General features: G+C 39.0%; 1 protein-coding gene across 1 annotated transcript; it reads left to right on the top strand.

Moving 5' to 3' along the window:
- Positions 1-223: 223 nt before the first annotated feature.
- On the top strand, positions 224-15,051 carry TRIT1 (tRNA isopentenyltransferase 1). The gene is made up of 11 exons (XM_072136495.1): positions 224-497; positions 6,901-7,043; positions 7,239-7,332; positions 7,419-7,585; positions 8,578-8,720; positions 8,802-8,913; positions 9,104-9,213; positions 10,180-10,257; positions 10,970-11,079; positions 12,253-12,370; positions 12,881-15,051. The coding sequence occupies exons 1-11, from the start codon at positions 363-365 to the stop codon at positions 13,141-13,143; spliced, it is 1,473 nt and encodes a 490-aa protein (XP_071992596.1). The 5' UTR covers positions 224-362; the 3' UTR covers positions 13,144-15,051.
- Positions 15,052-15,325: the final 274 nt, after the last annotated feature.

The raw sequence follows: 15,325 nt of genomic DNA, 5'->3' as shown, positions 1-15,325 counted from the left end.
AAAATACGGTTACACCTCTAAACCCCTGCTGTATAAAGACATGTTAAAAGTTTAGGGGAAACAGATTCCCCTAAATGCCTACCAATGAAAATCTGTTAACTGTATCTATTCCAGCGCAAAGGCAGTAGATGGATTACAACAGATAACAAAGGACCCTATGTTCTGCCACTGTACTTCGTTAGGAAAATAGTGACGCCTAAAAGGGGAAGCCTCGGCGACATAGTAGGGGAAGCCTCTGAGGAGAATGGTGTAATAATTCATGTGCCCTAGACATGACACACAGTAGCGGAAGAACGAGAGCTGGTTGCTAGGGGCAGGGTCTGCCTCTTCCTGCTCTGGCAGTGCACGGAGACGACGGGAAGATGGCGGCGCACTGTGTGAAACGCACTTTGCCTCTCGTAATTGTTCTAGGGGCCACAGGAACCGGTAAATCCAAACTGGCTCTACAGCTCGGGCAGAGGCTCGGAGGGGAAGTGATCAGCGCGGACTCTATGCAGGTGACAGGACCAGGGAAGGCATAGGAGCTTCACTGTATCGTCAGTAGTTGTATCACTCCCAAGTTATGACACTGAAGCAGTATACAGCGTTTCAGGACTCCAGACCACCAGGGCCAATTTCATTTCTGGCTCCCTCTTTTCTTCTGTGGTGCAGTGTACAAAAATTGTATCAATAAATTCATTGTAGATTCATGACACCTCTCATTTATCTGTTGCAGTTACAAATTGGACTTTTTATACAGTCATCTTCATCTAAATATGGCTTCAGAGAATGATTGATTGATATTTGATACTAGAATTTGCCTTAAGTTATAGGGATATTAAATCGTGATGTTATAATATTATAAGCTCTTCTTGGAGACTGTACTGTTCTGTGCTAATTTTTACGCCTGAGGGACTCCAGTCTTTATAGGTTTTAATGGAGCCTAGAGCCCCTCAGGCTCATTTGCATAGAGTCCTTCATCCTGGTGGTAGATGCCCTGTAAGTTGGCTATTAAAAACAAACTTATGCTTTTCATTTCCCAAACCCCAGAGTTACTTTTTTTTTGCCCATGACTGAAGTATATTCTGTCCAAAGTAACATATGGGATTTTTTTTTCCTGCAGTTAAAAGTGGGTCACTTTGACATAAGGGTCTTTCACATGGCTAGAACGGTGTAATTTACTGCATGTTGCAACTTTTAATAAATTGATTCACAGTTCTACTAGTGCAGGAAACGAAGCCATACAGAGGTATCTAGAAAAAAAGAAAATTATACCTGTAGCTATCCAATGTCATCCATTAAACACATGGTATCCAAGGTTTCCATCAGGAAATTCTGGAAAGTGAATCATCGGTGATCCTTGGTCTGACGCCATGTGTTTTAAAAATGGGCTTGGCAAATTGGATTTAATATACATACATTCTTATAAATCTGAATAAGAAGATCTAAAATAAGAGTCAGAAAAGATGCTGGTTCAGGCAGATGAAGCAGCAGCACCTTAAAGGGGTTGTCCACGTTCAGCAAAAAATTTATATGGTTTGTGTAAAGAAAAGTTACACAATTTTTGTATCAATTTATCGCATGTTTCTAGACCTCCCCTTGCCGTCCTGCTATAGAAAGCTTCTACAAAGCTTCTATCCACTGGAAGTAAATGTAGAAGCTTTCTATAGCAGGACAGCAAGAGGAGGTCTGGAAAACTTCGAGGACTTAATGCAAAAACTATATTGGAAAATTGTATAACTTTTCCTTACACAAACCATATTCATTATTTGCTGAAATTGGACACCCCCTTCTAATTCTAATGATTGGGAGGGTCTCTTTGGATGATGTGACATGTCAACAAATCTGTAGAGGATCATGCATAGGGCATATCTGACACTGAAAATTATAGAGAAACGAGGGAGTATTTTAAGCAGTGAGAACATAGGAACATTGCCTGTCACAAGGAGACCGATTTTTTTTTTTTTAGTACTCCCCCACTCCTCCATGTGTTATTTATGACACATGGAGGAGTACTTTCTCAAGGGTGGGGGAAACTGCTCCTTTCCAGCCACTCCCAGGTGCCTAGTCACAAAGCACATGGCATTGAAAGGTACAATATAACATATCTTTTTTTCTTTATAACCTATTTTTTATAGGCAGTGTATGTACTATGCTCTGTGTGGACCAGGGGTGTGCTAAAAATTGGTCTCTTGGTGACAGGTTCCTTGTAACCCTGTGCTGCCGCAGCCCTTTTCCGTTTTTGCGTTTTCATTTTCCACTCCCCACCTTCAAAAATCTATAACTTTTTTATTTTTCCATGTACAGAGCTGTGTTATGGCTTATTTTCTGCTTAACAAATTACACTTCAAAATGGTGGTATTTAATATTCCATGCCATGTACTGGGAAGCGGGAAAAAAATTCCAAATGCAGTGAAATTGGTGAAAAACGCATTTGCGCCGTATTCTTGTGGGGTTGGATTTTACGGATTTCAATGTACTCCCCAAATGACAAGTCTATCTTATTCTTTGGGTCACTATGATTACAGGAATACCAAATTTGTATAGGTTTTATAATGTTTTCATACATTTACAAAAATGAAAACCTACTGTACAAAAACAAATTTGTATTTTGCCATCTTCTGGAGCTAATAACTTTTTTATACTTTGTATACAGAGCTTTGGAAGGTGTTTTTTGCAACTTTTGATGACGTTTTCAATGTTATAATTTTTAGGAGTGTACGACCTTTTGATAACTTTTTATAGAATTTTTAATATTTTTTAAAATGGCAAAAAAGTGCCATTTTCAACTTTGGGCGCTATTTTCGGTTACAGGGTTAGAAGCAGTGAAAAACAGTTATTATATTTTGATTGGGCATTTTCGGACGCGTCAATACCTAATGTGTTTATGATTTTTCCTATTTATTTATATTTATTTCCGTTCTAGGGAATGGGGGTGATTTTAATTTTTATGGGTTTTTTTAATTATAATTTTTTTTAAAACCCTTTGTTTTTTAATTTTTACTATTTTTCAGACTCCCTAGGGTACTTTAACCCTAGGTTGTCTGTACGATCCTATCATATACTGCCATACTACAGTATATGGGGATTTTCCTCCTCATTCATTACAATGTGCTGATAACACATTGTAATGCATGGGTTAAAACAAAGCAGCCTCGGGTCTTCGGAAGACCCGAGGTTGTCATGGCGACGGATTGCCGCTCCCCGATGGCGTCACGGGGAGCGACAATCCTCGGCAAGATGGGGGTTCCCACAGGAAAACCGCCAGCACTGATCGCGGGTGTTGCCGGTAAGCCTTTGCTGCAATATGCAGCAAAGACTTACCGGCTATTGAGAGGACTTAGCCCGTGAGCCCTTTCCATGCACCCGCACCCGGCATGTGATGTAGTATTATGTCACCTGTCAGTAAGGGGTTAAGACAGGCAATGTTGCTATGTTCTCACTGCTTAAAATACTCCCTCATTTATGTGTGAATGGGTCTGGTAGCAGGTTCCCTTTAACAAATGGGGATAAAATGAATGCTGGAATCCCATAAACCTTGCAAAATACAGTCCAAGGACATAGGCCGAGATTTATTATATGCTGGCACTTTGAGTTTGATGGTGGGTTAGTTTTCAAGAATTTACAGAAAATTGCCATAGAAGCACTGATAAGTCTCACCCCAGACTTTAAAAGACTTAAGTAATTGTTTTCCATGGACATAGACTTCCACACATATGAAAATTGAACATTTTACATACTTTCATGTGATCTTAACCTATTTAGTATTTGGTTGTTGCATAGTTTGCACAGTGGACATTAGCATTATGTAGGTACATTTGTGATTCTTTCACAACTCAGAGTTTTGGTATCCAGTGTAACCACAAATGTCTTATGAATATAATGAAAATCTAGGTAAAGAATAGAGAGAAATTAGAAATGTCCGGGTTGTTTAATAGTTGCATCCTTTTTTTAATAGTGAATATTCACCCTGGGGAAACCCATATCTGAACAAAATCAGATCATCTGTTCCCTCTTCTTCTTTATGAAAAATAATCCACTTCCTGAAATTAGTTCCTGCGCCCCAGAGCCATATTTATTCACTGTGCTTCAGGAAGTTCCTGCTTACTCTGATAATGAGATAAGCTGTAACGTGAATCACAAAATTGGAAGAGGTGGCTAAATAGTGCAATTTCTGGCTACTGGAAGACTTTAAACTACATGTAGTATCAATCACACTGTACACTTTGAGTGTGTTGAAGTGAGTTGAAGTTGGTAGAGGTGATAAAAGGTCCACTATGATGACTAAACTCAACATTACCTTTTACATGAAAATATAATCTTAAGTTTACATTGACACTAATATTTAGATATTTACTATTTTTTACAAATGTTTACTAATATTATTTTTATATTCCTAATATTTACTAAGATGGGTTACACCCCAGAGTTCTTAAAGAACTCAGTTCTGTTATTGCTGTACCGCTGTCTAACATCTTCAGGGATTCCGTAATGTCTGGTGTGGTGCCAAGTGACTGGCGCAAGGCAAATGTGGTGCCAATATATAAAAAGGGCTCTAGAACTTCGCCAGGCAATTACAGGCCTGTAAGCTTAACTTCCATTGTGGGGAAAATACTGGAAGGGTTAGTAAAAGACTATATACTGGAGTATGTGACATCAAATAGTATAATAAGTGACAGCCAGCATGGGTTTACTAAGAATAGAAGTTGTCAAACTAACCTTATCTGCTTCTATGAGGAGGTGAGCAGGTGCCTGGATGGAGGAGCAGCTGTGGATATTGTGTTCTTGGACTTTGCAAAGGCATTTGACACTGTCCCTCATAGACGCCTGATGGGTAAAATTAGGACTATTGGTTTGGCAGAAATAATTTGCAATTGGATTGCAAACTGGCTAAAGGATCGTATCCAGAGAGTTGTGGTCAATGATTCCTACTCGGAATGGTCACCAGTTATGAGTGGTGTACCCCAGGGTTCTGTGCTTGGCCCACCACTATTTAATATATTTATTAATGATATAGAGGTAGGAATTAATAGCACTGTGTCTATTTTTGCAGATGACACCAAACTGTGTAGTGTAATACAGTCTATGGAGGATGTTCACAGGCTGCAGGGTGACTTGGACAAACTGAATGTTTGGTCATCCACTTGGCAAATGAGGTTTAATGTGGATAAATGTAAGGTTATGCACATGGGGGCCAATAATCCAAAGGCAAAATATGTACTTGGGGGAGTAAATCTGGGAGAGTCCCTTGTTGAGAAGGACCTGGGGGTACTAGTAGATCATAAATTGAGTAACAGCATGCAATGTCAAGCAGCTGCCTCTAAAGCTAGTAGGATCTTGTGATTTATCAAAAGTGGTATGGACTCTCGTGATAGGGATGTAATATTACCACTGTACAAGGCATTGGTTCGGCCTCGCCTGGAATATGCTGTCCAGTTCTGGGCACCGGTTCATAAAAAGGATGCCCCGGAGCTGGAGAGGGTTCAACGTAGAGCCACAAAAATGATAAGGGGTATGGAGGGTCTCAGTTATGAGGAAAGATTAAAACAACTAGATTTATTTAGTCTGGAAAAGAGACGACTACGAGGGGACATGATTAATTTATTTAAATATATGAATGGTCCATACAAAAAATATGGTGGTAAGTTGTTTCAGATTAAATCAAATCAAAAGACGAGGGGGCACTGTCTCCATTTGGAGAAATCAAGGTTTAATCACCGGGGACGACAGGGCTTATTTACTATGAGAACTGTCAATCTGTGGAATAGCCTGCCTCAGGCGCTGGTCACAGCAGGGACAGCAGAGAACTTCAAGAGGGGTCTAAATGCCTTTTTAAACCTTAATAACATTGATGGTTATGTTATATAGAATTGTTTCCCCTAAATCCCTTCCTCATCCAATCCCTTCCCTTCCTTGGTTGAACTTGATGGACAAGTGTCTCTTTTCAACCGTATAAACTATAATATAAATCTCTCCTTTTATTTTATTTCCTGCAGATGTGCAGTTTGTGACCTGCTCCTAGTTTTAGGCACACTTCCATCCCAGTAACATATGTCTAATTCCCAGGATGCTGTTGTCCATACTGTCTCATGCATCAACAGAGATGCATTACTTTACTGCTTTCTAGTAATTTAACTCATAAGAGATTCTTTGTAGTTGAAGGGTGTGTGATTTCCCTCTCTCCACCAGCAATATCTACTGTACGTGCTCTCCTTTCCCTTTACACTAACCCATTTCCGGAAGATGGATGTGCGTATACCTATGTAATTTGCTTTCCCTGCATTCGTGCATGCTTTCAGATACACTCACACACACTCTGCTTAACCATGAAAAACCTTAAAGGGGTTGTCCCATATCAACAAATAAATATTGTTTGTATGATGAAAAGTTACACCATGCCTCATGGTTTTCCATATATTTGCTGGTGTGTATAGGAAGCTTCATTGTTTACTTCCAGTGTATAGGCTTCTACCCATGGTCATGTAATGTCACACAGGTCCACGGCACGGGTCATTATATAATACACAGCTATGATTACTGTCTGTGCTATAATGAGCTTTGTACCTTTGTGACATATGATGACTAGGGACACATTTCTGTAAACTGGAGGTAAACAATTAGGCTTCCCATAGAATGATAGTAGATACAGAAAGTGTATTGGAAACTTGTGTAACTTTTCATCATAAAAACAATAACATTTGTTTGCTAAAATGGGTGAGATAAAACCAAAAGTATTAGCCCATCACACTACTAAGTCCTGCAATGAAAAGTAAAGATTATATAGAAGTCCAAAGTTTAACTGCTTGCCTCATTATCACTGATGATCTTTTGTGGACAGATGTGTGTACCATTTGGTAAATCCCATACATTTCGTGTTTGGAATAATAAATACTAAGGTCGGTATTGTCATGTCTCTTTCAGGTATACAAGGGTTTGGACATCATCACCAATAAAGTGACAGCTGAGGAACAAGAACTTTGTAAACATCACATGATCAGCTGTGTGGATCCACTTGTCACTAATTTTACAGTAGTTGACTTTAGAAATAAAGCCTTGGCTCTGATATCCTTTCTCATTGTGGCAAGCAATACTTGTAACCATTCCAACTGTAATAACTGATAATAAATGTTTATATAGTGCCATCATATTCTTCAGCACTTCACAGACATTAGAGTTAAACATAATCATGTGAAACAAAAGGGCCCTGCCCACAAGAGCTTACAATCTATAAACTGTTTGTGCTCCTTAATTCTATACATTGAAGATATATTTTCAAGAGATAAAATTCCAATTGTGGTCGGAGGAACCAATTACTACATTGAGTCCCTGCTATGGAAAGTTCTGGTCAACACAGTATGTATGCAGTATCCCATTTTTTTCACCTATGTGTTTTTTTTTTTTTTTGTTAGCTAAGTTTTTTTTAATTTTTTTTGCCTTAGGGCTCTCCACCAGGGGAAAAGACTGCTGCCCACATACATCAAGTCGGAGCTGACAGGAAAACTGAATTGGAGAAATTAGACTGTTCTGAACTTCACGCACGCCTGAAAAATGTGGACCCAGAGATGGCTGCAAAATTGCACCCACATGATAAACGTAAAGTGGCAAGGTTGGTGTTAGAGTCTTAGAGTGTGGTCACATGTGGCGTTTGTATTACATTTACAAATGCAGTAGAAATGCCTGGGGGTGCTGTTCTGCAGTGTTTAAATGCAAGATGGTGGGTGCTGGTATACCAATTTCATGCATTTTAATAGAAACGCATATGCGATCGGTCTGAGCCCCATCCCTGCACATTTGAATTGCATTTGTAAGCGTAATATAAATGCCACTTGTGGCCACATTGTCAAATTCTACTAAGGAAAGACTTCACATGAGTGTATTTAAAATACACACAGACTCCTGGCATCAAAGTAATTTGTGATTGTAAGTGTCTCTGCCTTCCAGTGGGACTAGTGTCCCATGCTGAAATAGGCAGGCAATGATTACTATGACTTGGGTAGTCTGGTTCAGTCCAGGACATACATGTGGAATACACCTTTGTAGAGGTGGCCTAAGGTTGTGAATTAGTTATGGTATCATTCCAGTATATGCTTCCACGGTGCTGATACACAGAATTTGCAGTCACTGCTATGGGTCATTATATCATGTGAAACCCTATTTAAGTGATGTTGGCCAATTCCAGATTATCATATACCCTGGATTAGCATTCAAAAATGAAACGCATCACCTATTAAAAATGGATGGAACATACTTAGTATACACTATAAATGTCATTTTATAAATGTATACAATAGAGCCTGTGAGGGTAAATGGAGAACACTTAACTTGGCAGCTTGACTTGTATAATGTTGTTCTTTGTATGAACAGCAGGTGAATAGTTGCTAAGCCTGTCTAGTGACATACTTCTCAGCAAGATCTGACTTGCTGTAACCCATTTAGGAAATCTAGGTAGTTTTGTACTTCTCCCTTCCCTGAGGCTCTGGTATATCTGCTGCTTGTTTCATGTGATGCTAAGTAGGGCCTTTGTGACTTTAGGGGTAAGAGTTTTCCCATGTCCTAAACACTGTCAATAGGTCAGAGGGCACTCTTTCTCTCATACAGGAGCCTGCAGGTTTATGAAGAGTCGGGTATCTCCCATACAGAACATCTAAGACTCCAGCAAGAAGAAGATGGTGCTGGGCCCCTAGGAGGGGCCTTGAGATATCCACACCACTGCATTCTATGGTTACACTCAGACCAAGAAGGTAAGAGTGCATGATGAAATATACTGTATAATAATGTGATATAACCTTGTATTAAATATGAACATCATATTTGATTTTCAGTTCTTAATTCCAGACTAAGTGCCAGGGTGGATGAAATGCTGGAGATGGGATTGATTAAGGAGCTCCAAGACTTTCATAAACGCTACAATGAGAAGATTATTGCTCAAACAGGGTAGGTCTGGTTCCCAAAGATGCACTTAGTTTGGGAGTTACTTTGATAAGAGGTGTTATATCAGGAAAAGTTAGCCTGATATAGGGCATGGGAATGATTCAGAGCATTTGACTAGGTAACCATTACTTTTTGTTTAGCTATGGCAACATCATCTAGGTAAATTGCCTCACACCAAATTTCCTTTTTATAGCCAGGATTACCAGCATGGCATTTTTCAATCTATTGGCTTTAAGGAATTCCATGAATACTTGGTGACAAAGGATATTACACCCGATAAGGCCGATATTCTTCTACAGAAAGGTGAATAGTGTTGTATTCTTAAGTTGTTACATTTTTTTAAATTCATGTTTAGTCTGGGGAAATAAAGTCCTATCTCATTTAATCAATCGCATGTGTCCTTTAAGGTGGTGCCAGATATAGCAAAGGACTGAGCTGTGCTCTTCTGGTACTCCCATAGAGATTGAATTGAGTTGTTGCAGGCATGTCTGACCTGCAACTCCATCAGTGGGTAGAGGACCTGCACTAATCATACAGTTATATCTTATCCTGAAGAATAATGAAACTACAATTAAACCTGGAATTACGCCTGTAAGGGTATTATTTTGAATATCTTCTGTTCTTTAGGATATTTTAGTATATTGAGGACTCTTTGGATTTATATTTAAGCAAACCTATTTGGGGCACTAAACTAACTGCAGGTCCTTCTTGATGTCTCTGATAAGGCACATCTCTTGTGTTCTCGCACCTGTGTATTGCTTTAATGAAGTTTAGTACACCCCCCTTTTCATTGTGCAAGTTCCATACAACATCGGGATTACTGAATGACTGCACCATATTATTGTTTTTTTTTTTTCTCTGGCTCAGATAAAGTAGGTTCATTTTGGACACTAAATTACCAGCCCATTTTTTACTGCAGTGTGTTAATGGAATCATTTATTGTTTATGGCTCATGTTGAGAGGATATTATAACATACACAATAAAATGTCTTTTCAGGGAAACCATCCCTTTAAGCAAGGAGGATGCATGTGCTTGGTTTTAAGACTAGAAAATTGCTTCGCCATATACTAAGGCATTGGAGACCGCATGTCTGGTGAGTGCGGTCTTTATTGTCCTACTATTTGGTGCTATTATAACATTGTTTAATGTATTTTTTTCTGACATAAACGGATAAACGCAATGGGCTGGTTTTTCCATGACAATAGGAAAAAAGCTACGGATATGTGCCCAAAATACACAGAATTATGTATATTACATTTATTTTACAGGTATTGAAGCTCTGAAACAGAGAACGCAAAAATATGCCAAAAAACAAATTAAGTGGGTACAAAACAGATTCTTGAAACGTACGTAGGCTTATTTAATGTTTCTACTTTTGCAATGTTGCATGGAACGTCTTCAATTTTATTTCTGTAATTAGTAATTTAATTCTTTTGTATACCTCCTCGCATCGCTTGCATAGTATCTGTTGGCCAACTACCAGGAAACGGCTACCCCCAACATCCATTACCATAACAATACATCACAAAATAACTTTGTGTAAAGTATTAGCCCTCCCCTTGTGGTATTTCTTGGACATTTCCACGGCTGACCTGCTACTGCATTTTCCTATCGCTGGCCTATTTCTCCTAACCCTTCCCTCTTGGGTTCTAGCCAATATCAGCAGCTGCTCTTCACATATTATGGCAAAGCCTGCAGCAGGTGCTCCTCCGAAGTTTCATATTTAAGGAAGAGCAGATGGAAAGTAGGCCTCATACTTGCTGTGTTCATAACAATACACTACCTACTGCACATGCTTTTTCTTTTGCTATTTTGGAAAGGCTTTCATTTGATCATATGAAATTATGCATACTAGCTGTGAGCATAGTAAAAATGATGCTGTGCACTTTTAAGCCGTTTTCATGTCAAGATGTCACACCCCCTATAGATCGTAAATAGGACTTTTTAGTGTTAACAGATTGAAAATTAATCCTAGAGTGAGTCAGGTCAATGGCAGTGATATAATGAGCCTAATTTATGAATTACATAGTATTGTTTACACTATCACCTCAATTGTAGGTCCTGGACCAAATGTACCTCTTGTGTATGGACTAAATGTAACTGATATCACTGCATGGGAGACATGTGTTCTGTCACCTGCTATACAGATTGTCAAAAGCATTCTACAGGTTTGTACAAATAAAATAAAATGGGGTTTCTCACTTTCTATTCTATGAATGTTCCCTTTTTTTTTTCATTTTTATGAACACCTTACCTATCTAGAAGATTGACAGGAGACATTACATCCATTCTTCATATGCCTTGTTTGAAGTTTACTCCTATTCAAGTTATTAGGGCTGAGGTGCAATGCCAATCACAGCCAATATACAGGCTTGGCCACTGTTCTTATTAGCACTTCTCTGAAAGCCGCTGTCTCCTCAAACTCCTGATCCATGAGAGAGCCAATTATTTCAGCCCCCCCATTCCTTTGGACACACAAGTGTCCAGAGGATGTAACTTGCGTGCAGTGGATTATGTCACAACTTATGTAACCACTACTGTACCTTCATGCTTGCCCCATTTTTAATCTAACATACTGCACATGGTGCCATCTGAACTTTACAGGATAAAACAGCAGGTGATCTTAGTAGGTAACTATTTGTTCACCTTATAAGAGTGCAATGGTTGTGTGAATACCAACCTCGAATGGGCTAAACAATACTTCTGTTATACTTTTATAAAAATAAAATCCACCTTCACCTGTGAGAGCTCAAATTTTCTTTTTGTAAAAATCCAAAGGGAAATAATACAACCTTTGGGCCAACTTTAAACCTGGGGCTTGATGGCTAAATCCACCCTTATTTGGGGCCCTATTGGTAGAGAGTAGGGATGAACGGATCAGGACCCCAATAACACTTGCAATAGGTGCTGTAGTCCAGCAGCTCCTCCTCATGTCTTCTTCTCAGCATTCAGCACTTAATGTCATGTGACCCAGGTTATGTCATCTAAGGTCCTTTACCTATTAACATTTGCAGAATCTGCCCCATGTATGTATCTGATCACTTGAAATCACAAGGCATACTGTGATTTTTAATTCGATCAGATACATACATGGGGTATACTTTGCCTAATGGGACAGTTGATATGCACAGTGGGACCACCACAAGAGGGAGCAGTCTAGCCATCACTGAAGCCAGATCCTATATTGGGGTGAAAGAATGAATACAGGAGTGGTCTATGGATAGCATCCATAATGATATTAGTACTAGATAGTAGGCAATATCAACCTAGCCTAGACTAAAGATATGCGAGGATTAGGAAATCATGCGCTTTGTGTTGACCATCTTCTTTCTTACCTCTAGGGTCAGCTTCCTGACATAAAGCCTGTGGAGGTTATTTCTGGTAGTAATGAAAGCAAGAGAGCCAGTCGACTTTGTGAGATTTGCAATCGAATTATCATTGGTGATCGAGAGTGGGAAGGTGGGCAGATGACACTCTTCAGTCTAATTATTTGTTTGTAAATAAATAACGATACATTCTTAGGCGAATATTTATCATTTATTTTGCAGGGCTTTTTTGGCTTATAAAAGTCGCATAGAGGGTTTTTGAGACTTTTCATTGCTCAAAAGTTGCACAAGGCTATTCCCACCACTTCACTATACTGGCATAGGCATAGAACTACTGCTAGTACAACGTCGTGCAAAGCCAGATTCATGACTTGTGCCATTTTAAATAAGTCGCAAAATCCCTCCAGCCCCCTGCATAACTAGAACTGTTTTAGTTATCCATGGCAACCAATCAGAGCTCAGCTTTTATTTTCCCACAGCTGTTTACAAAATTAAAGCTGAGCTCTGATTTTCCATGAGCAACTAGGACTGTTTTGCCTCAGAAACTGGATGATTTCCAAAGAAGCCTATCTAATGATAAATCTCCCCCTTAGAGTCTTTTTACTGTAAGGAGTTAAAAAGTATTTCTTGTTTTTAACTTTAGCGCACACAAAATCCAAATCACATCTTCATCATGTAAGAAAAAGGAGAAAACAGGAAGAAGAAATGAGAAATGTAGAAAAAAGGAAGATGAGCTCCTGCTGTAATACAGAAAGTTTTCTCCAAGGGGTGGAAGAGACCTCTCAAATAGACTGTGTACATGGCATTCAGGAAAAAAGAGTGTGTACCCATCATATGAACTACATATCTGATGTTCAAGACCTGGATTCTCTGAAGCCGTCTTCAATTGAATCTAAAGATTTATGAGCAGATATATCCTTTTATTTTATTTCACCAAAATCAACAAGGTCTTTAAAGCTCTTTGTCTGGATTATATTAATGTGGGCAAAAATGATGAAGTGGATTAACCTTGGGTTTTTCCTATTAATTATGTTTTCACATTAGTTATGTTTGCACTTTCATTGCTCTACTGTATAATAGAAAAGTAATATTTTTTTTCTCAGAAGACGTAATATAGATTTTCTCTAATCAAATAAAGCTAATGTTCTGTCAATTACCAGATAAATTTATGAAACACTTTTTTAATATTAAAAATTTTCTTGTCAATCTGTACTTTAAGTACAAGTACAGAATGTGTGATCAAAACATTGGAGCAAATCAATAAGTTGCTCAATGAAACACTCCAAAAATAACTGTTCATAGTTAAGCTTGTGATATTTCTTGTTACTTGTAAAATTTTTAGTTTATTCAATAAGGTAGGGCTGCATCGATACCACCAATTTGAGTGTGTTACGATACCTGGAGAATTATTGTGATACTCTATACCAGTGGTGGCGAACCTATGGCACAGGTGCCAGAGGTGGCACTCAGAGACCTCTATATGGGCACCCGCGCCATCAACCCAGGGCAGGGTTCACCAGACAGGACTCGAGGCCTCTTGCAGTCCCAGGCCGCCCAGGACCATAGAAGGAAGCAACAATGATAATCCTAACTTCTCCTTCTTTCTACTGTATTGGTGTCCTCAGGTGCCTATACAGTTTAAACATGTGAAAGAACAGGGATTTAATTTTAAGTTTCTGCTTAAATTGTCGCATTGGCACTTTGCAAAAAATATGTGGGTTTTGGTTGTAGTTTGGGCACTCGGTGTCTAAAAGGTTCGCCATCACTGCTCTATACCAATACAATACTTTCATGAAAAGAAAAAAGTATCCGAATTAAATGTTATTATCTGAGTTCAATGTTTTCTAATATGAAATATAGTTATAAAACGTATGCAATTTACCCAGGGGCGCTCAGGCTATGGCACCCGAGCGTCTCAGAGAGCCTAGTTTAATTTATGCATTCCCCAGCATAGCCCTAGCGGCCTTTCTATGCATAGTCGGGGGGCAGGGCTGCTACGGGGAAGGGGGAGGGGTTGCATAAATCAAAATACTAAGTACCCCTGTGAAGCTCTGCTGAAGTAGCCTGAGCGCCCCAGGGTAATTTGCCTAACTTTTATAACTATATTTCTGTAATTGCGGCATGTAGAGTTATATGTTCCTCAGGAACTTCTAATTAATATACATCTACCATCAGTTTACCTGATGATAGGTGACTATCACTTACCTCACCTCCCCGTCCTAAGTTTATTTCTTATATCTTTACATGGCCACATTTCCGTAAAAAATGTAAGATATGCAAATTAGCCTTTGGTGCTCTGCAGAGCACCATCAGGCTCCACCGCAGTATAATGGCAGACGCGTTTTGAGAGGCAGTGATTTTTCTCTTTTCAAATCTCACCGGATCTCAGAATGTGGCTGGTGCGGACCCGGGGCATGCTTAAATTATGGTGGAGCCTGATGGTGCTCTGCAGAACGCCATCAGGCTAATTAGCATATCTTATACATTTATTTTTTACAGAAATTAGGCCATGCAAAGATATAAGAAATGAACCTTGGGGCACACAGGGACGAGACGGGGAGGTACACAATAGTCATCTACCATCAGGTAATCTGATGGTAGATGTTCTTTAAGGGTGCAGTTACATTTGTTTAGAAATGCAACGCAAAGGTCTGCATGCATTGCGCAGCCTTATTGCATATGCGTTGCAAATGAAACACATCCGATCAGTAACGATCATCCAGCGTTTTTCGAGGAGTGCTTTAGTTTTTTATGACCGTTTGTCATGTATTGTGAAGATTGTCCTGGTAATGTTACTATTAAATGTATAATTTATTTTGTGTCTTCTTCATTTTTTATTCAATTTAACTGTATTAAAGGGGTTTTCCCATGAAAAAAAAATTCTAAAATTTCAATCCCCCTACTGGTGATTACACAACAAAAATAATTTTTAACCCAATACTTTACAATTTTACTCAGTTTTATTGCTTTTTTTTTTAGTTCCTATCACTCAGGGATGGTCAGTATAGAATTCCAGGGTGTGGACGGGGACTCTTTAAGCAGGCTCTTCATGATCCCTCTATTGCTATGAGATGCTGTGTACTGACAA

Source organism: Engystomops pustulosus, chromosome 2 (assembly GCF_040894005.1).
Source record: "Engystomops pustulosus chromosome 2, aEngPut4.maternal, whole genome shotgun sequence".
In the NCBI taxonomy this organism is placed as follows: domain Eukaryota; kingdom Metazoa; phylum Chordata; class Amphibia; order Anura; family Leptodactylidae; genus Engystomops; species Engystomops pustulosus.
Note: the sequence above shows the minus strand (reverse complement) of the source record. Positions and strands in the feature narration are given on the sequence as shown.